This window comes from Borostomias antarcticus (assembly GCF_949987555.1).
Source record: "Borostomias antarcticus genome assembly, chromosome: 15".
In the NCBI taxonomy this organism is placed as follows: Eukaryota; Metazoa; Chordata; class Actinopteri; order Stomiiformes; family Stomiidae; genus Borostomias; species Borostomias antarcticus.
In genome coordinates this window covers 17,943,358-17,967,306 of record NC_140248.1, presented here as the reverse complement: position 1 = coordinate 17,967,306, position 23,949 = coordinate 17,943,358, and the positions used below count along the sequence as shown (strand labels likewise).

Below are 23,949 nucleotides of genomic sequence, written 5' to 3'. Positions count from 1 at the left end.
AAAAATCACATTCACTTCAGCAATATGCCCAGACTCTCGGAAATAAACCTACGCTCTGTCATCCTGTAATCCAATTGAGTTTACTCTCGGTACAGCCTTCACTTCAGAGATGCTGGCCCTGCAGTGTGTGTGAGCTCAGGAGACTGACGTCCATCTAGGAATAGAATATATATAGAATATTCATCCATTCATCTGGCCTCTTCTCTCATGGTGGGAAACAGAATGGCTCCAATAGGCCAGACACTTTAAGAAAGGAACAGAGGAAATAATAAGCATAATAACCATTTACATGACTTCCCAGCCAATATATATATATAAGTGTCAGAATCTCAGAGATGATTCCTATTTCCATCTTGGCTGAACTTATATAAACCTTATTTATATTCCAAATGAGGCCTCATCAGTGGCATGGGTATGAAAACGCAAATGGCAAATGATCACCTGAAAAAGAGCAGTGATTAAGAGGAAAGATAATGACTTTCCCCGCCAGCTGTAGAGGAGCCAGTATAACCACACAAATGACCAAGGCAGCCATCATTACCGACAGGATGACGACGTGCAAGGTGCTGTAGTTTAATAATGCAGGTGCACATCACCACCACATGAAAAGAATATGAATTCATCTCTGAAGACTTTATACCAAAAACCCATCCTTATCTCATTTTCCATAGTGTATCCCTACTATTGATCTTCCCATCTAAAGTATGGCCATTCTTAAGATCTTCCGTCCCTGCAATGGCAGTGCATTGTGGGCAGAAGTGTGTCTGTGGAAGCCTACCCTGCCAAACCGATTTAGGATGGGCGCAATGCCTGCGCTGCGTTGGCAGCCTGTTTTGACGCTAGGCCATGGTCCCAGCAGTTCTGTTGCGTTATGTTACTCATTCATTCATTGCATTAAAGCTTGTCAGTTTTCACATATTGTATCATTACACCACATTACATGCTGCTGATACAGAATACTTGATGCCTAATCTTGTTAATCTCATATGTGACGTTCTCAAGATATTGCAGGTAACCATACTAAAGTGCCAGTTATTACGTTTTCTTGAATATCAAATATTTAAGTTAATCGGACTTTAATTACCATTAAACATTTGCCTGGTTTATGTTCAGTGCCAGCGAATGCCAGTATTCATTTCGGCTAACTACTATTGAAACACGCATGGTGTGAGAGGACGATTTAATAGGCCTAATGTGTTGGCCTTGCACAGAGCCATGGGTATTAGACATTGACGGGTAATTAGGAAATCTGCTGTAGGATTTAAAAGAGGTATATAAGTACAGTATACTGTATCAGCACTTGATAAGGTGCAGTTTGGCCTTTGCCAACCAGGGGCTAAAATTATTTGTCAGCCTCTCCACTTTTGCCCATGTATAAATCATCTCAGATAAGACATGTCTCTACTACGGTCAAGATTCATTATTAGGTTAAAAGCTCAATATGAGGGTGTGGAATGGCTCCCATTTCTGAGAACATTATTGATTTATTCCATATAATTTAGGAAATTAGATTTAAAGAACCTATGTGAGATTCTATCTCGGACTTTAAGGGACATCTAATGTTATATCAAATTATTTGTTTCCCAAGGCAACTTAAGGCTCTAGCCAAAGTAATGCATTATGTGGTCAATATGGTATCATTAGAGACAGGTTCAAATACAGTTTATGTCTGTGAATCCTGTGTACTGGATGTATGTGATGTGTGTCGTTGTAGATGGTCTGACAGACTGCGTGGACCCAGACTGTTGCCAGCAGCACAGCTGCCACAGCGGCCCTCTGTGCCAGGGCTCTCCAGACCCCCTGGACCTGATCCAGTCCAGCCAGACCCCCTTCGCCTCCCTCCTCTCGCGTCTCTTCTACGACCGCGTCCACTTCCTGGTCGGGAAGGACAGCACCCACGTCTTCCCGGGAGACGTTCCCTTCGACAGCAGGTACGGTAGGAGGAGTCACGCCCACATCCCACATGCGCTGTTTACCATTAACAAATAGATGTAGTGTTTTAGATCCCAAAGAGGCATTTTTAGAGATTTGTGCTGCAGCCTGGGGCTCAAGGCCTTCTCTCTCTCTCTCTCTCTCTCTCTCTCTCTCTCTCTCTCTCTCTCCTAGTCGGGCTGCAGTGATTCGGGGCCAGGTGGTGGCGCTGGACGGCACCCCCCTGGTGGGGGTCAACATCAGCTTCCAGCAGCACCCGGAGTACGGCTTCTCGGTCAGTCGCCAGGACGGCAGGTAGGCGGACCGCGCTCTAAATCAAATCAAATCAAACTTTATTTGTATAGCGCATTTCATACACAGAGGCAACACAATGCGCTTTACAGAGAACAATGGGGGGCATACTGTAGGTCACACCCCTACATATTCCAGAGGGAAGCAAAAAAACAGTTTCGCCCGGGGGGCCAGAAAAAGCTGTAAAAAAGCTGTAACAACTCCACGAGACGATCGAGCAAGCTCCTGGAAGATCTTTGTCTATTGGCTAAAACATATACAGAGCAGTAAACATGGGCTAAATACTGTATATAAGCCTTACCAACGTGAAAAAGGTTCTATATGACTCAATAGGGTTCTGTATAGCTCTCTTTAGGGTGTACTAGATGATAATTGACAATGAATGAAATGCAGATGCCGTGCTATAACACTGTGCTATAACACTAGAATTTAGACGAACTGCTATCCATCTTCTTTGTTTAGCCATTGACCTAGTTGCTATGCAACTTGCTGTCCTTCACGATGAAGGCACATCTGTACTTCATAAGAGAGACATGACTAACAGTACTGAGACGAACCGGCGCCGAACTACACGACCGCTACGGGTCGGTGACGCTCTCTTGTCCCGTTTGCGTCCTTCCAGCTTCGACCTGGTGGCGGCCGGGGGCGTGTCGGTGTCGCTCATCTTTCAGCGGGCGCCGTTCCTCGTGCAGAGACGCGCCGTCTGGCTCCCGTGGAACCAGTTCGTGGTGCTGGAGAAGGTGACCATGAGCCGCGTGGACGTCAGACCTCCCACCTGCGATCTGAAGAGCCTGGTCGGCCCGTACCCCATCGTCCTTCCCTCACCGCTCACGCGCTTCTCCAGCGCCTGTGAGGAGCGAGGCCCGGCCATCCCCGAGCTGCAGGTACCGGCCTCTGAACTAGAAACCTCAATACTATTTCTAATTAGCACCTCACAACCGTTCAGGGGCACATACTGTACATTTACTTGCAGCATGTTATGATCTTTTTTTCCATGACACTATTTCCTCACAGTAGGGTACTGAAATGTGTGTTGTTTTTTTCCTGCGTCCTGTCTAATTTTCACCTGGCTCGTATTGTACCTGTGAAACCAGTCTTCGAATCTCACACTAATCAGAGGAGGGGTGTTTTATATACAGAGCTGCCATCTGCTCACTCTACTCCCCGTTCCCCTGATGGCCCTACCTCAGCCACGCTCGCTGTTATGCGACTTGTCGACGTCCTAGTTTGTTGGGGGAGATAATGAAACTGAAGCAGGTTTTAATGAGCAGCCCATTCACAGCGACAGGAACTGTGAGCACTGAGGGGTGGGTGTGTGCTGGGATTGTCTGCAGTAATTAAAATGTCCTCCGCCACATCGCTAATGATCCAGGATATATCGACATGTTTAGTACCTCGGGTCAACAGCAGTGAAGAAGTACCGAAAAGGTGTTGATGTGATTCTTTGTTCCTGAGATGATGAATGGTATAACAGTCTTGTGGTTTCATCATTAACACGACAATGGATACTGTTTGGTTTTGCTTATTATGTTACTATTTTTTTCATGAGGTGTGAGGAGAAAAAGAGTCCACACACTGGAGCATATAGAAAAATGGAATGTTCCCAATAGTTTATTAAATATGACGTTTCAATCTTTTTTTTCCTTTTCAATTACAGTATCTTCAGGATGAAAGGTGTTCACCATGTGGGCTGGGCATCCCTAGCTGGACACTATATTAATACAAATCAATCAATCATTCAATCAATCAATTAAGCAATCATACTTTATAGATGAGTATTAGAACTATTGGACGGACAGACACCACTCAGGGCCCAATGCTCCTCTCCATCAATCAATCAAATCAATCAAAGCTTTATTTGTATAGCGCATTTCATACCCAGAGGCAACACAATGCGCTTTACAGAGAACAAGGGAGGTGGGCATACGACCCACCTCTACATATTCCAGAGGGAAGCAAAAAAACAGTATCACCCGGGGGCCAGATAAGTGAGCTGTAAAAATTCTTCCCTGACCCCTCTCAACAAGGCGATCGAGCAAGCTCCTGGAGTATGTTTGTCTACCAGCTAAGAACATTTATAAAGCAATAAATTACATTAAATTACATTTTCAGAGTAAGAGAATCTAAAAACAACATAGGAGAGACATGGCATGGTATCCAAGCCTTGAATACAAACATAACTGGCGTAGTAAATGCTAGTAATAGCCCAGATCAAAATGGTTGTGTTCCTCAGGCTGTTCAGGAGGAGATCACCATCCCTGGCAGCTTTGTGAAGCTGAGCTACCTGAGCACGCGCTCCCCGGGATACAAGTCTGTGCTGAGGATCATCCTGACCCACCCAGTGCTTCCTCTGGGGCTGGCCAAGGTGCACATATCCACCTCCATCGAGGGTCGCCTCTTCCAGAAGTGGTTCCCTGCAGCCCCCAACCTAGTCTATGTTCTGCCGTGGAACAAGACGGATGTCTACGGGCAGAAAGTGGTGGGCTTGGCCCAGGCTCAGGGTAAGACATCATCTGAGCTATTTTGGACTTTCATTTGAATCACCATCCTAGGAAATTGCCGTCTGCACGTTTCAGTTCTAGAATACTTGAGCTTCCTAAACTACAAGCGGTTATCTTTGAGTGACAATTTGCAACATTAGAATTTGGTCATGTATTCGTAACATTCTGTAAACTAGCCACGTCTGTGTTTTTGTGTTAAACCCTCTGCTGAATATCTGAATTTTGTGCGGGCGGACTTATTAACCTTGGACCAGTACAGAATCATCAGTGTAATGACACACAGTAACATCATGTTATTGTCTTTTATTCTTTATCTTCTGTTTGTGGAATCACAGAATGAGGTCAGCTGATTAGGTTTATCAGAGATTTAAAAGCTTTGTTGATCAGTTTGTTGGACACCTACAGTTTTGGGGATTGCTTTGTTAGCAGGCGCCTCTTTTATCTGTTCCATGCACTATAAGCATGTACAATATAAGGATTACCCTCTGATTGCCTCCTGTGTCTCCTATTACATTATTATTTATCAGATAGCAGAGTGTGTCTTGATTGCCTTGTCGGCTGGTGTTACAGCCCTTAGCCCTTGCACTGTCTAATCTGCACGTACAGTATTAAGGTCACAGTGGAAATGATGCATTGCTATGGACCATTTATCCATAAATAACATTTAACACATGGCACCATTTGAAATGACATCAAATCTGAATTGGAATTCCAAACACACATTATATTATATGCAAGCATCATCCACATGGCAGGCCACGGAGAGATAAGAGGAGGAAGAAAGACGGTCATTTATTCATTTATCTGTATACACCCGTGAGAATGGAGCTCAACCTCAAACCCCCATCTTCTCTTTCTCTCTCTCTCTCTCTCTCTCTCTCCATCTTTCTCTCTCTCTCTCTCTCTCTCTCTCTCTCTCTCTCTCCCTTCCCACCTCTTCCCCCCCACCCCTCCCTCTCTCTCTGTTGCCGATAGTAACAGGCTGATTTATCATGGTGACACTAGTTCCAGTTGTAGCTTCACTGTGTAACTGCCTGTCTTCTGCTTGTTGTGTGTATTTGTTTATTGGCTCCAAAGACGTGCATGTGTATGTGTGTGTGTGTGTGTGTGTGTGTGTGAGAGAGAGAGAGAGAGAGAGAGAGAGAGAGAGAGAGACTGAGAGAGAGAGAGAGACAACGAGAATCGTGTGAGCGGACTCCTACATTATGCCGATGCAGCCGGGCATGATGGTATCAGCGAGGCATTAAAAAGGCTCCTGAGACTCCCTGCCTGTTAGCACACATCCTGGCTCCTCTATAATCACACGCCACCATCACTCCGCCCTGCGCCAGCATGGGCCAGAACAACTCCACATGTACCGCAACTCTGCACTGCGTAAATCAAAATCCAATCATATTTATTATAAAGTACGTTTAAAACTACAGCAGTCGACCAAAGTGCTGTAGCCTACAAAGGTGGGTCCTAGGTAAAAACATCTCTCAACAAAATTTCACACATTTCAGCATCTTCACATTATTTCAACAAGAGCCAGACAAACCAAAACAAAAAAGCATTAGGCTGTGTTTTTTGAACGTACCGCATCATAAACAGATCAACAGCTAGTGTGACCGAAGCCTAATCGGTGTGATCTGAATGTCTGGGAAAAGTCTGGTACGGTACGTCCCCGTAACGTCGGCCTTGTGTTCCAGTCTCTGTGGGCTACGAGTACGAGTCGTGTCCAGACTTCGTCGTGTGGGAGAAGAGGATGGCCCAGCTGCAGGGCTTCGAGATGATCAGCTCCAACCTGGGCGGCTGGTCCCTGGACAAGCATCACGTCCTTAACCTCCAGAGCGGTGAGGGCTCCGTCGCGTCCCGCCTCGACTCCAGGGAGGCGGAAAAACCTGCTAGACGCCATTTCACAGTTGGCTATCCAGAAGGAATAACGCGAAGACGTTGCAGTTAGACAATCATTCTGTATAGTCTCACACCTGACGTGCATTGTGTCACATGTATATTCTGAACTCTAAATTGTCCCTCGTTTTGATAGACAGGTAGTCTCGTGATACACAGTCATGTCTGATGCTCTGCTGTTCCAGGCATCCTACACAAAGGGAACGGGGAGAACATTTTCATATCCCAGCAGCCCCCTGTTATCCACACGGTCATGGGTACGGGGGCGGTGCGCACCATCCCCTGCCCCAGCTGCAACGGCCCCGCCGCGGGCAGCAAGCTCTACGCCCCCATCGCCATCGCCTGCGGCTCCGACGGCAGCGTCTACGTGGGGGACTTCAACTTCATCCGGAGGATCCTCCCCAACGGCTTCACCATCAGCATCCTGGAACTGAGGTGGCGCTTTTAAGACACGTTCACATGCCGTAAACACGCTCGGTTCATCGTGTGTGCCGGACTGTCGAAGGTTAAATAAAGTGCAGCATAAAGTCGAGGCTTTATGGTCGTTACGTTACAGTTGTCGTTGTATCCGTGCTCTGTACGTGGAAAAAATAAATAAAAAAATGTGTCTTTGTAATGCTCTGAATGGGAAGCAATTGATGTGGAAGAGACAGCTGTGTGAGAACAATAACAAATGTATTTTTCCTCTTTCATACAATGCTGCTAGGAATCGAGATATCAGGCACAGGTGAGTGTGTCCCGTTCTGATCTGATGTTCAGCTCTTCTATGGGATTGAAAAAGGCAGTACCTCAGATGCAAGCGCTAAGCTTTATTCACCGCTGAAAGAAGGGGTTTAATTTAGTCACAGGATGAGGGGTTTGAAGTAGGGAATGAGTCAATATGGAAGTGCACTGACCTGGATTGAAAGGTAGCAGAACTAAGGCTATCTTTGGAAGGGAATTGGGTAAAAAGTGGATGGAGGTCATTTAAGGGCTCATCTTATCATAGACAAGCTTCTCCTTGTTTAGATGGAGCCCAATGAAGCCTTCACCAGCACAACAGTGTTCCTTTCAGCTGGGGGGTTGTGCTGATATAGACTTCACTATTACACCCCCCCCCCCCCCCAACATCTGTCATCTCTCTCTGAGATATGATTCATCTTTTCATGCAGCTGTCATGTCATGTTCTCAATCAAAGCTTTCAAAAAGCACTGAGCTGACTGGGTTTTTTTCTACATCATGGCATGTATGGCCCACATACACACACACACACGCACACACACACACACACACATACACACACTCTCTCACACACACACACACTCTCTCTCTCTCTCACAAACACACACACACACATACTATACACACACACACACACACACTACTAAAGCTTGAATGAATGATTGTCCTCTACGAATCATCAGCCATGATCTAAGATGCTCTGAGGTCATCTCCATCATTTCATCATGATTTTAGTCCCCCTCAGTCACAGTTCAGAACTGGAATGGTAATGCATATGTCAGAATTAGTGTTGCTTTGATTTAATTATGTTTTCCCGAAGAGCAGGAAGTCGTCTGGCAGATGTTTACTTCATGACAGTGAGACGTTAATGTATGAAGCGATGATGCAGTTCCTCTTGAGCAGCCACTTAATACTAAAGACTGTTGAATCTCACTTAACTGGTGTTAACAGGATCTGAGTGCGTCGCATCCCTCTGTGAATCTACGTCAGGTCCTCTTCACACCGCGGCATCATACGTTTTTGACAGGTGGTCCTTTTTGTGTGTGTTTTTTACAGCTCCAGCCCAGCACATAAGTACTACCTGGCCATGGACCCGGTCAGAGAGACCCTGTTCCTCTCCGACACCAGCAGCAGGAGGGTGTACCGGCTCCGGACACTCACCGAGCCCAAGGACCTGGCCAAAAACGTGGAGGTGGTGGCTGGTTCGGGGGAGCAGTGTACGCCGTTCGACCAGGGCCACTGCGGAGACGGAGGCAAGGCCACCGAGGCGTCCCTCAACAATCCCAGAGGTACATTATCTCCCTCAGAGAATGTCCTTTTGATTTAAATGAGAGGTTTATTTATGTGGAGCTGCCCATCCTGTCATGGACCTAAGAAGATTGGGTCCCGGACCGGAATATTGACAGATATTATTAGCAAAGGTTAAATGTTCCTCTCTGCCTTGTCAATATGAAGCCCTTGAAATTGGTTTGAGGGTGAGACTTTGTCCACCGATGATGATCCGTTCATTTTCTGTTCTCAAACACCGGTGGCTTTGAAGTTCAAACAGAGTGTGTCTCCCATTTGCCAGGGTTGAAATTCCTCTCTGCTGCCTCTCTACGGCTAACATGTGGAGGATCCAAATTAGGCTCAGAGCTATGCGGGCTCATCATCTAGACTGAACCCAGGTTGGCCGTAATGTTATACTGTACTGTGGGTCCAGAGCTGAGAGACGCTATTAAATTATCTTTCCAACCCCTACCCCGACCCACCCTACCCCCAACCCCAACCCCCCTACCCCCAACCCAAATCCCCCCCCACTGGGCCTGTCACTGCAGCTTAGTTAGGAGCTTGCGGCACGGTGTGGTAGCCATGGAAATGAAATCGGCTGCTCCTCCACCGCACAATGGCAGGATCCCATGGCCACTGTGGGCGCCAGAGTAATGCCTTTATCAGTTGATAGCACACTGTGTCTCCAGCACGGTCCTTCTCTCATCCAGTCACTGACTCACGCCCCACACATTCCAACATGGCAGCGACGCCTGAGATGTGAGACATTCCCCGCTAGTTGATCCACTGCCCACGCCCGAGGTTAGACAGCGGCGGAGGCAGCCAAATCAAAACAGAGACGTTTCCGTAAAAACGTGACCAAGACATGAGGTTGTCCCTTCATCAGGGGGCTATAGTTCCGGTGTGGGAGTGGAACAGTGGAGTACGCTGCCAGCCGATAGCCGGTCTGGGAGCGCTACAGCTCGTGTGTGTGTGCGCCAGCAGGGCTCCAGTGTGTATCCTCCTGGACAGATCTGCAAGCGGAGGAAAAGACGCTGCACAGGCATAACATTAACCTTCAGGAATAATGAACAGCGCTGTGTGTCACAGATACAGATGCAGTCATTGTGCTGCAGCAGCTCAGTCCATAGGTACAGTACTGCTGGCTCTTCATTGATATTGATGCAGTATCGACACTCTCCTCAGGTCCCACTGTTTTCACAGTCTCCCTCCAGCACATAAAACATTAGAACTATTAATTATAATAGCTCCCTGAACCATGAAACCACAACAGCCGTTCATCACTGTCAGCAGGTCCAATGTCGGATTCATCCTCATTTTGTGATCTGTGCCGCACTGTGTTGTGCTGCATAAATTTAACACTTAGAAAAGGTTTATGCTTTTTGTGTTTAACTATGCTCACTGCTAAAGACAATATTGTGACAATAGAGTTGCAGTATGATGATGTGAAATAGATGCTTTTGTAGAGTACTGTATTTTTTTGGTGTGGTAATCAGATTCCCACTCCTATCGCATACCATTGCTACCATTGCTATAATGTAGATTACTATCATGTGCATTAATATTCTCATCATGTACTAAGTCTGCTTGTTGTATTGATCTACTGTAGCTGGGGCAGGAATTGCAGGGCTGTGACTGAATCATGTTCAGTTGCGCACATTAAGAGAGCGGGAGAGCGATCAAATCTGTCAAATTGTCAAGGCAAATTGCAAAGAGTGGGGGTCCGTTCCTCTGAAGACCGCCGAGTGCAAGTGAAGTATAATCTCAATGATTGTGTCTCAAGATCTGTTTGCCCTTCACACTGTCCTCACAAGTGCCAAGCCCCAGTAGCAAGACAGCCTGATATCTGTTAGCATTTCACTCAGTAAACACTCTGAGACTGCACACACAGTAGGGCTGTGACTGTGACCATTAACCCAGTGCTACTGCGAGGTTCTACCTCAGAACAACGCCTGAGGTAACTCTGACCAATAACCGGGCGACTGTGAGGCTCTTGAAGACTGCCTGAGGGAGAAGCTCGATTATGAAAGATGACATTTGCATACTTCTTGCTAAATCAAGCAGAGAATCAATTAGGTGTGTGGCAGGTCTTTAGCTACTCCTTTGTCACTGTCACACAGATTAGGAGTTTCCTTTATCAGGCTGTCGGGCTGTGTGATTGGCAGGAGAGGGTGTGAACAGTGCAGACAGATACTTTTTCACTTTCTCTCCCTTAAAGGGCGTATTGCTGGTGGAATTTTTGTATGAATTCACATTTTTGATGTCATGATTAGATTAGGTATGAACAGACACCAAGGGCAGGGATATGGTGAAAAAGGTGGCTTTCTAAACTGCTCGCCAAAACCTTTTTTTTTCATATTTCAACGATGACTTGGTATAGGGGAGTAGGTAGTCTCGCATAGCCAGACCTGTCTCCACACTTTGTTTACGCTGTGCCAGCGCCGGAGACAGGTCTGGCTGGACATATTACCATTCTGCAATAGGGGGGGGGGAACGCAGTATTTCTTTAAACCAATCACAGTCCGCAAAATAGTCTGGATCGAATCTGATTGGTGCCGAGAGAATCTCTTGGTGGAATCAGATTAATTTGTGTCACCAGACTCGTCACTGTTTGGGCAGTGTGACAACGAATGACAAGGTTTATTGGCAAAATCTACATCCGTTGAGCCAGACTAGGGAGTAGCTGACCCTGCAGGATTAGTAGCACATACTGCTTTATACAGTGTGATACTACTGACACCACTTATATTGGTGAGACTGTGGTAGTCAGTGATATTGTTGGGACTACTCTAAAAAAAAGATTTTAAAAATTCGATAGGCCTTCATTAGATTATTGCAAACTCAATGATAGAGTTAGATCGATGTATCTTAGCAAAGAAATAAGTTGATTACTGCTAGACTTGAACCTGGAGCGTGTGTGAGTGACTAGGGCTTTTAGGGGGAAAAGGTTCTTTTAAATAAAAGATAAAAGCCTTATCACACGTATAACCTGATACCAGGTTCACACGCTTACAAATCTACTCAGTTCTACTCAGAATAAGAAATGTGCTTTTAATGCATCTTGCCTCAACAGAAAAAATGTCGCACTTCTTAAACTTTATCTTTTGAAACGGTAATGCTCTGGACCGGAGACAGTCCATCCCCACTGAAATGCTTGGGAGAATTTCGTTTTTATCTCACTCAATTAATGTTTTAGCTCCAAAGTACTAAAGTACCAAATGCCATCACCCGAGATGTATATACAGTATTTTTACATATATTTAAATATATTATTTGCATTATTTTATCTGAATGCAATAGCCTATTATATACATATCAGTGCTCTCTGTAATTTATGTGGTTAGTCATAATGTCAGGTATTTAATTATTATAATCAAGGAATCATGGTCAAGGTATTTCTGATGTAGTAAGCCAAACCTGCTCTGAATTAGACCAGCCTGTCAGCAGCGGATTCATATTGATTGAATATACAGTATGGAGATAGATCAATTCCTAACACAAAAAAAACGAGCAACACATATGGCATTGATTAAGTATTTTCATTACATGGCAGGAGCGACTGCCTGACCATGAAATGCACATCAGCCTTTGCCTCTTGATTAACCATAAAAAAGTAGCGTAGAAGTAGATCAACCTCTAAGATTCATTGACTAACTGCCAACACTTTGCCTCAAGTAAGACACAATGTACTGCAAACAAATAGCCTACAAGTGCTGTAGTGTGCTCTCATCCTGGTAACTGACACATTAGTACAGTCATTGTTTTGGATTATGGTACATCATGTTCTCAGCAGTCAGAACACTTCTCACTTTTGGGGCCGATCTTTAGTTTAATAAATCTCTTTGAACCCACAGAGGATTTCAGTATTTACCAATAAGGGCCGCAGCTGAACCAGACACATAATCTTGTGTTAATGTTTCGATTTGCCGGTATTTTCAAAGACAGTCAAAAACCCATTGCAGCTGTGTTGATGGCAGGTCTCAGCTCAAACATATACAGTACGGCCAATTATCGACCTCCCACAAGGCTCTGGAATAAAGACGAAAGAACTCTCCAGAGTGAACAAGAGCTGCCCATGCACTCATCCCACAGGCCGCGTGCTCTGTGTTATCTGAGGGAGCCGGCAGGGAGGTTGTCAGCGTTGCTTTAATGAGGACGCGTGCCTGAAAGTGTCAGGAGCAGCCGGCTGTGAACACACGCACACTCAGGCAGAGCCCACAGATCAGACGCTCTGATGTGGAGCAACTGGCTGTGGAGAGACCAGGGAGCCACCGCTGCCTGGCTCCGCCTCTAACCCGGCTCTGCTCCTCCTGTCTGGCTCAGACGGGGCCCCCGACCGGGCTCCCAGCCAGGCCCCCAGCCGCCCATCCAGGAGGTAGCGGGGCCGCGTCTCGCCCCAGCGGCTGTGACAGTCAGAGATGGATCAGGGTCAAGAGCTTCTCCTCAAAATTAATGTTTTTCCCAGTTTTATTTTATTAAATACATGGGGTGAGGTATTATCGCTGGGTCAGACTTTGTGGCTGGTCAATTTATCATCTCATTTTCAGCCTTCTCCCCTGGGCACCCACCTAAGCTTGTGCTGTGAAATTTTACATGATACCCGGGGTAATAGCTTTGGACTCCTGGCATCTGATGTAGCATTCTTTGCGTGTGGGCCATCAATTATTTGGTCTCTCACATTCAGCAGTGACTATAACTTTCCTCCCCAATGTTTGGGGGGTCCAGTGAGGCACAAATGATTAATTTACAGCGGACGTAATCAGTCATCTCAGCGTGATTCCTTTATTCTGCACTGTTTTTAGAAATCTCACATGCTGATATCATGCCATGCTGTCAGTATTAAGATCCCTCTCCATAAAATAGAAAAATAGAGCATTATTCTAAAATCTATTCTTGGGTGACCATGGGTCATAAGACCAACTCTTAAGTGAGCTGTATTTAATATAAGTACAAATTCAGTGCCATTTCAGTCATGCAACACAACTAGAACTACTGTACAGTACCTCCTTGTCTCTGAGGGAGACTGAAATCTCAGACGTTGCCTGGTGCTATGGTTTCTCTCAACATGTGGAAACTGGAGGAGAACCTCGTCTAAGGAAGCATCGCTCAATAACGCTATCAGGAACATAAGTCAAATCAAGCAGTGATTGGTTTCCCGCAGACCCAGTTTTCTGCCTGCAAGAAACAAAAAGTAACCAAGACTCGAGACATCTAATCTTGCCCAGGGTATTGACTGCTTAGCAGTACTTGGAGTTTTACAGGTGTTTTGTTGTTGGGATTCTAATTAGAGCAGATAGGATTAGTCCAAACATGTTTTTCGTCTCATTAATTGATGAGTTTCATGTACCTTGTTTTTTGGTGTGTTTTTTTTTTTTTTTTATCTCCACGCTCTATATCTGGTCTCTCTTTATTTGGGATACCCTGAAGGGTGGAAGGGGAGCACTTATCATCCCACACCATGCATAATTAACCAGAAGATGAGTGTTCTATGTCCAGCAATTAAGCTCTATGATGAAGTATGTCAGTAAACAAGCAGGAGTAATGATGTTTGAGCTTGTGATCGTTGGTTAATATCAGGATGCTAGTCTTCACACTCTATTGGCAAAAGCATGGATTGGTTCTTATTTATTGGTGTAAGTAAAGGGTCCTCTCTGCTCTTGTGAGTAAGTGACTGACTTACTGACTGACTGACTGACTGGCTGACTGACTGACTGACTGACTGACTGACTGACTGGCTGACTGACTGGCTGGCTGACTGACTGACTGACTGACTGACTGACTGACTGACTGACTGACTGACTGACTGACTGACTGACTGGCTGACTGACTGACTGACTGACTGACTGACTGACTGGCTGGCTGGTCAGCCGGCCAGCTAGCTGGGTGACTGACTGGTGGAGTTGGCGAGCCAGCCATGATAACAGTGTGAGGTCATGGGCATAAAGCCGATAGGTCCAATGCCGGTCCCAGAGATGCAACGTGTTTCTCCTGGGCCCAGCGGGCTTACTAAGTGCCTTAGTCCAACTGGAGGTCTGACCTGAACTTAATGACTGTGGGATTGATGACAGAGCTTTGTTCTCAGATTGTTCTTGCAATCATGAGCAGTCCATCTTATGTGGGGCGCATACATATGCACTGTCCTTTTTTATGAATTTGTCACGAACATGTAACATAATATACACAGGTAGTCTTTTAACCTCTCAAGTTTACATTGAAGCTTGCAGTAAAATTATGCTCAACACTGTGACCAGTTCACTTATTTTCCAGAAGGACGTCTGTATTCACTTACAGTAGGCTCTGTTCACTATGCCATTACTTTCTCTCTCAATTCAACACAAATACGGAGGATGCAGCATGAAGCAAGCTTCAACTAGGCAAATATTTGCCTTCAACCTCTTTCAAACTGAAATGTCACAATTGGTTTTAGGGATGTAAGCTCTTCTAAGAAGATTAAAGCTGGTCCGTTGTTGGAGAAGGGGGAGCAGAGGGGAGCAGATCGCGGTCCAGAATCTGTTCTTTGTGCACTCCAGAGACTCCCGACTTGCAATGCAAATCTCATCAGATAATGCCCAGACGCTTGATTAAATTAATTGGCAGCTACATTATGCAGCACGCATCTCTGTAGGGAGAGCAGGACTGAGGACAGCGATGAAACACTAGCTCCTCACTCCGCTACGCCGACAGATCTCTGAACAATACCTTTGAACAAAGAGACAGCTGAAATGTGCTACCCCGTTTTGAGGTTCTGTTTCTGGACAGCCTGACACCTTTTGAAGGGTCTTGGTAAAAATGGTTCACTCTGTTTGCAAACACTCCCAGCAAAACTACTGCCTAGGCATATTGCTTTATAAGGAACAAACAACAACACAAGTTATCAAATTATCTCCTATCAAAGCTAGGAATGTGATCACTTCCTGGCTGTGCCAGCTAACATCGCGGGATAATATTATTTAACGAGGTGTAAGAGGTTCCTCTTTTTTGCTCTAAGTGGTGCTGATGGGGTCAATGAGACACTAACAACCAAACAACATCCAGAAGTGCTATTTTGGGAGCTTTGTCCTGACTATTTGGTTTTTGTTCAGACTGTATTTAAATGCAGAGAGAATTTAATGAAGCTATATTTCCCCCATTAATGTCAACAGGGATTGCTGTGGACAAACAAGGATTCGTCTACTTTGTGGATGGAACCATGATCAGGAAGATCAATGGAAAAGGAGTGATATCAACTGTTATTGGGTCCAATGGTCTGACGTCCACTCAGCCTCTAAGCTGCGATTCCCGGATGGATATCACACAGGTGAGCTGAACCAATCAACATTCATCAAAAAACTTGACAATCATCAGCTTTTAAGAAGAGTCCTGTGAATGTAGATGTCCAGTAATATTTGGGGTAAGTAATATTTCAGTTATATGATTCATGGGTGTTTGTTTACACACAGTCATCTACAAGTGGGCTGGTGAAGCCACCAGGTTTATAATGGAACCAAATAATGACAGAAGTGAGTTTAACTAAGAAATCATCTTTCCACCTCTCTGTATGGCTCTATTTCGATTTTCTCAAGAACCGAGCACTGTATGAGGTTGAAATGCACCAGATCTACAGCATTGCTCGGGACCCAAGGAAGTGCAGTGTCGAGTGCAAAGTTGTTTGGATGAGCAGTTCTCGAGAAAGGTGCCATTAATCATCTTGTTCTGAACGGGCACGTGTTCAACGGGCACTAGGACCCAAGGAAGTGCAGCCAGAGGGCGCTGTGCTAGGGCACCGTTAGCAATCGGAACGTTCCGAACACACACGTTTTGAACAGGCACTGCACTAGTGATTAGAAATTTGCCAATTTGCCAACAAGGTAGGAAAAAAAAAAGATTTTAAGTTTGACCTATGAAAGTGGAGCAGACTGATATTTAGAGGAAAATTTCCTTTGAGGCGTTCAGCCCATGATTATCAAGCCCCAGCACCTAAATGGTCCCCCTCAACGGGAATGGGATTCCTGTTCCCTCTCCTCTCAATGCTCTGGCAGGCATGGCCTGACAGCCCAGGATGCACTCTGACTCTGAGCGCAATTACTCTGAGCCCCGGGACCTCGCCACGGGAAACCACCTTTATTAAGTTCTCACCAAAAGTTGTAAAAATGCTGAGGTTTGCTAACCTTCAGAAGAGCAGCCGAGATATGCCCTCCAGCCCCTCTCTCTTTTCCTCCCTCTCTCTCTCTCTCTCCTCTCTCTCTCTCTTTCTCTCTCTCTCTTTCTGGATAAGGAAGCACATTGACCCACATCTTGGTGGGTTTCACGGCTCTGAATAGGGGACAGGGAAATTAACTGCTTTGCCCCCATAAGGGATTATAACCAGGAGAGCCATGCAATTCTCGTCTTAGGCCCAGATTTGCTCTTGTGCAAAGATTATCCATGCGCATCACTGGCCTGGATCACGTGCTGATGAACCCGTCAAAGGGCTCATGAAAAGAGACTTTAGATAATTATGGGTGTGGGGTTCCTCCCGAGGATTCACATGTTCTGGGGCTAAGATGATGATGCTGTTGAGAGGTAAGATATAATTCTCACACTGTAAGTGCAGTCTTAAAAACTCAAGTTGGATGTTTACTTATGGGAAAGAAATTCCATTAGACAAAATTAGGTCAGAAATACCTTTCTCCTCACATAGTTAGCCTTCACATTGTATTTCAACTAAGTTAGAACAACCGGGACAAACCGTATAAAAAATGATTTCTGTACTGTATTTCAGTCCTGTGCTCTTGGTGTTCTGAATGATTCCCTCTAATGTGAAGCATTATTCAGAAGAGTGATCTCAAACAAGCTCATCCTCAAGACGTTCAGTCAGTCCACACAGAAAACACAGTTATTCTGTGATGAACTCAGATGCACAAATTGTCTGGGCCCTCCTTCGTAGAAATGTTGCGTTAGGTTGGTCATTTTGCGGGTAGCTTTTGTGAAGAGACTGGCAGTGACTCTCCCTAGAAGAGATCCATTTCTGTGTCTGGACGTGTCTTGGGACGGAGAGCCCCCAAACAGCCTCTCATTGTATTTGACAATCAATTTCAGCTGTGTCCTGCGGTCCGGACTGAAGCTGATGTCTGTGGATGAGGCGTATTATGTTTGTTTCGTCCTTGCATCACACTGAAAGAAATCCCATCTGTTTCTATCTCCTCGCCATTCTGAAAACAATAGGGGACTGAAAGGAAACAAAGGGAGTCCAGCCAATTCACCTCTCTCTCTCTCTAATGCAAAACTCTCCAGTTCAAACCAGCAGAAAATTACACCCCTTTTTGGTAAAGTGAAAAATAGTGTGCTTTGTATGGGTTGATGAGAATTGAATTGAATTTCTGAAAATACATTTATATTGGTGAAATAGGTCCATGATGGTTTTAAGTGGAACAGGAAATAGAGACGAAGTAGGCTTACTGGTGGGGTTTTTAGTGGAACAGGTTTGCATTGATTATGCTTTTCAAACTCAGAAGGGAAAAATGCATGACATCAATTTCAGGGAACTGTTTTCCAACAAACTGTCAGGGTTCCCTCTCGATGCATAGATGTGCTTTGAAACAACCGCTGCAGCGAAAACTCACCCCCAATCTGAATTCTTGGAAACCTAGCTGTCAGTATATTTGCTACCAGTGTGGAAAGCTGTCAAATTACTCCTGAAAGGATTCTTTAATTCACGGACAATTGACTTGCATTTATACAGCCGCTTTCATCAGATCACATCTGAGTGCCTTGAAGGTGAGATGGCAACTAATTTTATCCTCCACCAATCTGAATCATTCACCCCTATTGTGCAGGAACACTTACCACCTATTATTTTTGGTGGAAGAATGGTTTTTCATGATCCAATTAAACAGAGGGTGATTAAATGGGTGGATTTCTTCTTCATTGGGACTCCAGCCAGTACCCTTAAGTATTCCACCAGCACTTAGGGAACTGTACCATGGAGCTCTTTATTCTGAATGTGTGTCCTCAGCCTGGTCCCTTGACAATACACTGTGAGCATAAGTCCAAGAATGACCTCCCAGTGACATTTCTGTCCTTTTAAAGGAACCGACTAACTGCTTTCTTTCTCAATAATCACATCCAATACAGTCACATTGTCCTGCATTCTGATTATTTGCTAGACTCGCTATAATGTTGGTCTTCATACAATTTTCATGACCCATTTTGAAATACAATACATTCCAGATGGTAATACTCTTAAATAAAAGTACCAAAATATACACTGTGCTTTTCATTTAAATGTCATACTGTATTAATTGGTGTGTATTTATCTCCGTGCCCTAGGTTCGTCTGGAGTGGCCCACATCGCTGGCTGTCAACCCCATGGACAACTCTCTCTACATCCTAGACAACAACATAGTGATCCAGGTCTCAGAGAGCAGCCAGGTGCGCATCGTGGCCGGACGGCCCATCCACTGCCAGGTGCCCGGCATCGACCACTACCTGGTGAGCAAGGCGGCCATCCACTCCACCCTGGAGGCGGCCAAAGCCATCGCCGTGTCCCACCACGGCACCCTCTACATCGCTGAGACAGACGAGAGGAAAATCAACCGAATCCAGCAGGTCACCACCAACGGAGAGATCTCGGTGTTGGCCGGGACGCCTACCGAGTGTGACTGCAAGATCGACCCCAACTGTGACTGCTTCTCCGGTTGGTCCCCCTGACACCCCCCGCCCCCCCCCTCCCTCCAGTAGTCCATTGGGGTCCTGGGGAGAGGCGCTCAGCCTGAAAGAGCTCTGATCTGGAACTAGTTTGTAACCGGCATCATGCTAATGTCTAGCCTGCTAAAACAAGTACTGTTCACATGAGATCTCAACAGCATAGGATGAGGAGGGTTATCGATAGATAGATAGATAGATAGATAGATAGATAGATAGATAGATAGATAGATAGATAGATAGATAGATAGATAGATAGATAGATAGATAGAATATACAAAATATACAAAAATATACAAAAAATGAACAACAAAGTCTATAAGCTCAAGCTATACAAGAGTACAATACCTATAGTGTCAGTCAAATCAAATGAGGAGTATGTTAGTAAATAGAATGGGAACTGTAAACTGTTCAGTCCCAGAAAAGTCTGGGCACCAAAACCAGAAACTTACACCAAAACAAACTGAGCTCCCTCCAAGCTTGCTCAGGTCCATTCGCTTTATTCACTTCAGCTGCCATATCGGTCAGTCTGACGTAATTGGTGGTGCGGATGCGGAAGTGCCCGCTGACTCCAATGTTAAAAGTTCAATATAAGAACCAAAATAGTCAAAATAACTGAATACACTATCAGGGTTAGGACCTAACCCTAACCCTGGCAGAATCAGTCTGCAGCTGAATGTGCTCCTATACTGTACCTGACCAGAGTGGCATGTAGACATGCTACGTTGTCCATGATGTCCCGCAGTTTGGCCAGCATTCTTCACTCTGCAACTACTGTCGCTGAGTCCAAACTGACCCCCGGTAGAGCCCATCCTGATTAGGAGAGCCGGCTGTGTAATGGGGGGTCAGCTTGAACTCGGTGAGCACGGTGAGCACATTGTTATAGCACAACCTTCTCATAAAAGATGCACAATTTTTATGAGCTGTTTTATTGATATGCACTCCATTTGACTGTCCAAAAATAAATTAGGACACTTTTGTAGAGTTTAAATAGGGTACTTTCTGAACTTATTGACTCACTGTGTTCTACCTCTTCTGTGCACTTCCCCGCCTCTCAGGGGATGATGGCTACGCCCGCGACGCCAGGCTGAAGGCTCCCTCCTCCTTGGCCGTCTCGCCCAATGGGACGCTGTACATCTCCGACCTGGGCAACATCCGCGTCCGCGCCCTGTCCCCCAACAGGCCCCAGCTGAACCAGCTCAGCATGTACGAGATCACCTCAGTGGTGGACCAGGAGCTCTACCTGTTCAGCGTCAACGGCACCCACCTGCACACACGTAGTTTGGTGACCGGCGACTTCCTGTACAACTTCACCTACTCCGGCGAGGGCCACGTGACGACGGTGGTTTCCGGCGACGGCAGCGCCGTGCACGTGAGCCGCGACGCCAACGGCGTGCCGATCTGGCTGCTAGTGCCGGGGGGTCAGGTCTACTGGCTCACCATCAGCAACGGGGGCGTCCTTAAGAAAGTGTCTGCCCTAGCGCACTACCTGGCACAGATCAGCTACCATGGCAACTCGGGTCTCCTGGCAACCATGAGCAACGAGAACGCCTGGACAACAGTCTATGAGTGAGTTTGCCTCCATTATCACCGCCGCTGTCATTTCATGTTACAATGAACCCGGTTAACACTGAGGTCGTCCTGCAGTTCACAGCTCCGCACGCGCTTAATTCCACACAGCCGCAGTGCCTACAACCCCCATGATGCACGTGTTATGTTCTGAATGTTTTCAGATTACAGAGGAAATTTCCATTTACTTGGAAGGACGTATGAATTGTCAATGAAATCATATTTGGAGTAGATTCACGTACACAATTATGTCTTGTTATGTTTTATCTAATTGGGGCAGTTCCATGGGCAGACCTATTAAAATGGTGTCGTTTCCTTGGTGATTCAAAGAATCAAAGAGAAGTGAGAGCAGTGTGATTATATAAAATGTTGGCGTAGGCATTTTGAGGGATTTGTTCGGGGGTGCCTTGGGTTTAAAATCCGTCCGGATGTCAGGGGCAGAGAAGCCCTTCCACACTTCCTTTGTTTCCCTCCCCTTCATTTAGTTTGATCAGCAGAACAACCGCTCTTTTATTGTGTCCCTGTGAAAAAAAGAAAATCCAGCCCCATTTCCAGACTGTCCTCAGTGTCCTGCGGAAAGACTGCTGAAGGAGGTCATCACTCATGTGTCTGTTTGGGCAGCATCGCTGTAGCACCACCCTGTGGTTCTGCTGTGGAATTACAGGAAGGGCATTCAGCTCTATACTAGCTCAAGCTATAGTAGCTCTACACTAGTTTACAATCTGAATACTGTTCAACTGAGGAGTTTAATTTAACTGTAATGTCTAACAACATGTCTGCACAGCGAGGCATAGGGCGTCGGTGAAAAACAGCGTACGTCTGGGTGTGTTTCTGACCAGGTATAACTCGGACGGCCACCTCATCAATGTCACCTTGCCCACGGGAGAAGTCAGCAGCTTCCAGGGGGACATGGAGAAGTCAGTGAGGGTGGAGGTAGACACCTCCCACCAGGAAAGATTCATCACAGCCACCAACTTCTCTGTCGCCAGCACTATCTATACCTTACGTCAAGGTAGTAGTAAGTTGTTCACCTCAGTCCTCATCCTTATCAGTCAGCAGATCCTTTCTATGTTCATGTGATGTTGTTTACACTACTGCTACTGGGAAGCTATGTTGTTTATTTACCTCTTATTTATATACAGGTTTGTCTCATTGATATTTGCATCTCTTTTTCAAGAGAGACCTGTGTCTTTGGGTAACTGGACAAAGTTTACCTAAATAAACAATGGACAAATACACAGTACAACCAATCAGAAGGTATCTAGCCCCAAGGCAAGGCAAGACAAGTTTATTTGTGAAGCACATTTCAGGAACAAGGCAATTCAAAGTGCTTTACATGAGACATTAAAAGACAAAGTGCAAGAAACACATACAGTAAAAGGTCATGTAAAACGAAATGCAGAAAAAGGACAGGAAAAGAGGAAGGAGGGGGTTGCAGCGTTCCTCAGGTGAGGAACAGGAAGTGATGAAGGTGCTCTACTGGACTCACTCAGGGGAGGTGTCCCATGTATCAGGGTTAAGGTTAGGGTTAGGGTTCAAAAATGAAAAAGCCTTTATTAAAAGCGGCTAGTTCATAGTGGATATATCAGACCAAGATGTTTCGGCCAGCTCAGGGCCTTTTTAATTTTTGAAGAGTTGCCTTGGACACCTTTTTCTTTCTGATGCAAAAAAAAGACATTTAAAACTTTTAGGTGTAGTTTTGTCTCATCATACTGCACATGTCCTCAGCACTTTTTAATGATGGCCCTTCTTTTAGTTTTTAGTGCGTAAAAATAACCAGGATATAGCATGACTGACACAGGTGTGATGAGTGGTGAGGAAGCATGCACAACGCCGTCTGTAAACAGGAAATAAACACCATTGTTGGCAGCTTTAACCACACCTTTTGCACTTGGGTACATTTATTCTCACATAGGGGATAGAAAAAGACCCCTTTCCAGTAACACCTGCTTGATGTGACTCATAGCAAATCAGTGATGTTAATTTTAAGTACAGATGTGTTGCATTGTACCTAGATTGCCATCAGCTAAATATGTCATGATGCGTATGTATTCACAATTTCAATTAAGTAACAACACCACTTTACCTTACATGAACTCCAGTGCTACCTTATATGCCTGGACAACAAATCCCATACCTGTTGTGTATGGTTTCCTTCCTGTTCTACTGCCTGTTGTGTATGGTTCCCTTCCTGTTCTACTGCCTGTTGTGTATGGTTCCCTTCATGTTCTACTGCACGGTTCTGTAGACTCTGTCCTGATACGATCCTCTCTTTGTCTCCGCGCGATGTCCCCACACAGAGCATGCTCAGAACACGTACCGCGTCAGCTCGGACGGCTCGCTGTGGGTGACCTTCGCCAGCGGCATGGAAGTGACCCTGAGTACCGAGCCCCACATCACGTCTGGCACAGTGAACCCCACCGTGGGACGCTGCAACATCACCTTGCCGGGGGAACACAGCCACAGCCTGATCGAGTGGCGCCAGAGGCGGGATCAGGCCAAGGCGAACTACACAGCCTACGAGCGCAGGCTGAGGGTAGGCGAGGGGCGGGACGTGGTGCGGCCTCGCCGTAGGGTGCGGTCTGTGTGGAGAGCTGCCTCCACCAGGCATGGCGCCGTATGTCAGGATGTCGGGTTTAACGACAGAGCCGCTCTGAGTCACCACATCGGACCAATAAGCATATCCACAGGGAGCATTATTTAGTATGTGAGGACTGTCGCAGGAAAGACAGATAATGAGATATACTGTAGGAAGTGCGAAATGTTTGACACATTCCTCTGGCCAATTAGGATGGAATGAAATGAACGCACTCCGGGCCCTTTTGTACATAGCTGAGGCAGAGGGGGAACATTCAACTCCATTACTGTCTGTCTGAGCAGCCATTCTACATTCTTATCTGAGGCATTCATTTACCACACAGCAGCCTCAGATAGGTCCCAGCACCTTCAGCTTGGCTGTACAACAATGGAAATATTGACAGTATATCACAGCTGGGTACGTTTGGCCGATTTCCTTATCATTTTTATTGAGGGGTTATCAACAGATCTGATCGCATTGACGATGCCTGCACTACTGACGCAATGTTGACACATTACATTACATTGCAGTCATTTA

General features: G+C 45.7%; 1 protein-coding gene across 1 annotated transcript in view; it reads left to right on the top strand.

The window, feature by feature from the left end:
* tenm1 (teneurin transmembrane protein 1) overlaps nucleotides 1-23,949 on the top strand; it is a gene marked incomplete at both ends in the record, with an annotated part of 107,006 nt that overhangs the window by 71,933 nt on the left and 11,124 nt on the right. Inside the window, 13 exons of the mRNA XM_084449969.1 lie at nucleotides 1,715-1,931; nucleotides 2,107-2,226; nucleotides 2,846-3,107; nucleotides 4,457-4,724; nucleotides 6,413-6,556; nucleotides 6,800-7,049; nucleotides 7,321-7,341; nucleotides 8,391-8,623; nucleotides 15,746-15,900; nucleotides 18,891-19,257; nucleotides 20,324-20,834; nucleotides 21,674-21,846; nucleotides 23,135-23,370. Of these exons, the coding sequence (XP_084306095.1) occupies nucleotides 1,715-1,931; nucleotides 2,107-2,226; nucleotides 2,846-3,107; nucleotides 4,457-4,724; nucleotides 6,413-6,556; nucleotides 6,800-7,049; nucleotides 7,321-7,341; nucleotides 8,391-8,623; nucleotides 15,746-15,900; nucleotides 18,891-19,257; nucleotides 20,324-20,834; nucleotides 21,674-21,846; nucleotides 23,135-23,370 (2,957 nt within the window). The remainder of the gene's footprint in view (nucleotides 1-1,714; nucleotides 1,932-2,106; nucleotides 2,227-2,845; nucleotides 3,108-4,456; nucleotides 4,725-6,412; nucleotides 6,557-6,799; nucleotides 7,050-7,320; nucleotides 7,342-8,390; nucleotides 8,624-15,745; nucleotides 15,901-18,890; nucleotides 19,258-20,323; nucleotides 20,835-21,673; nucleotides 21,847-23,134; nucleotides 23,371-23,949) is intronic.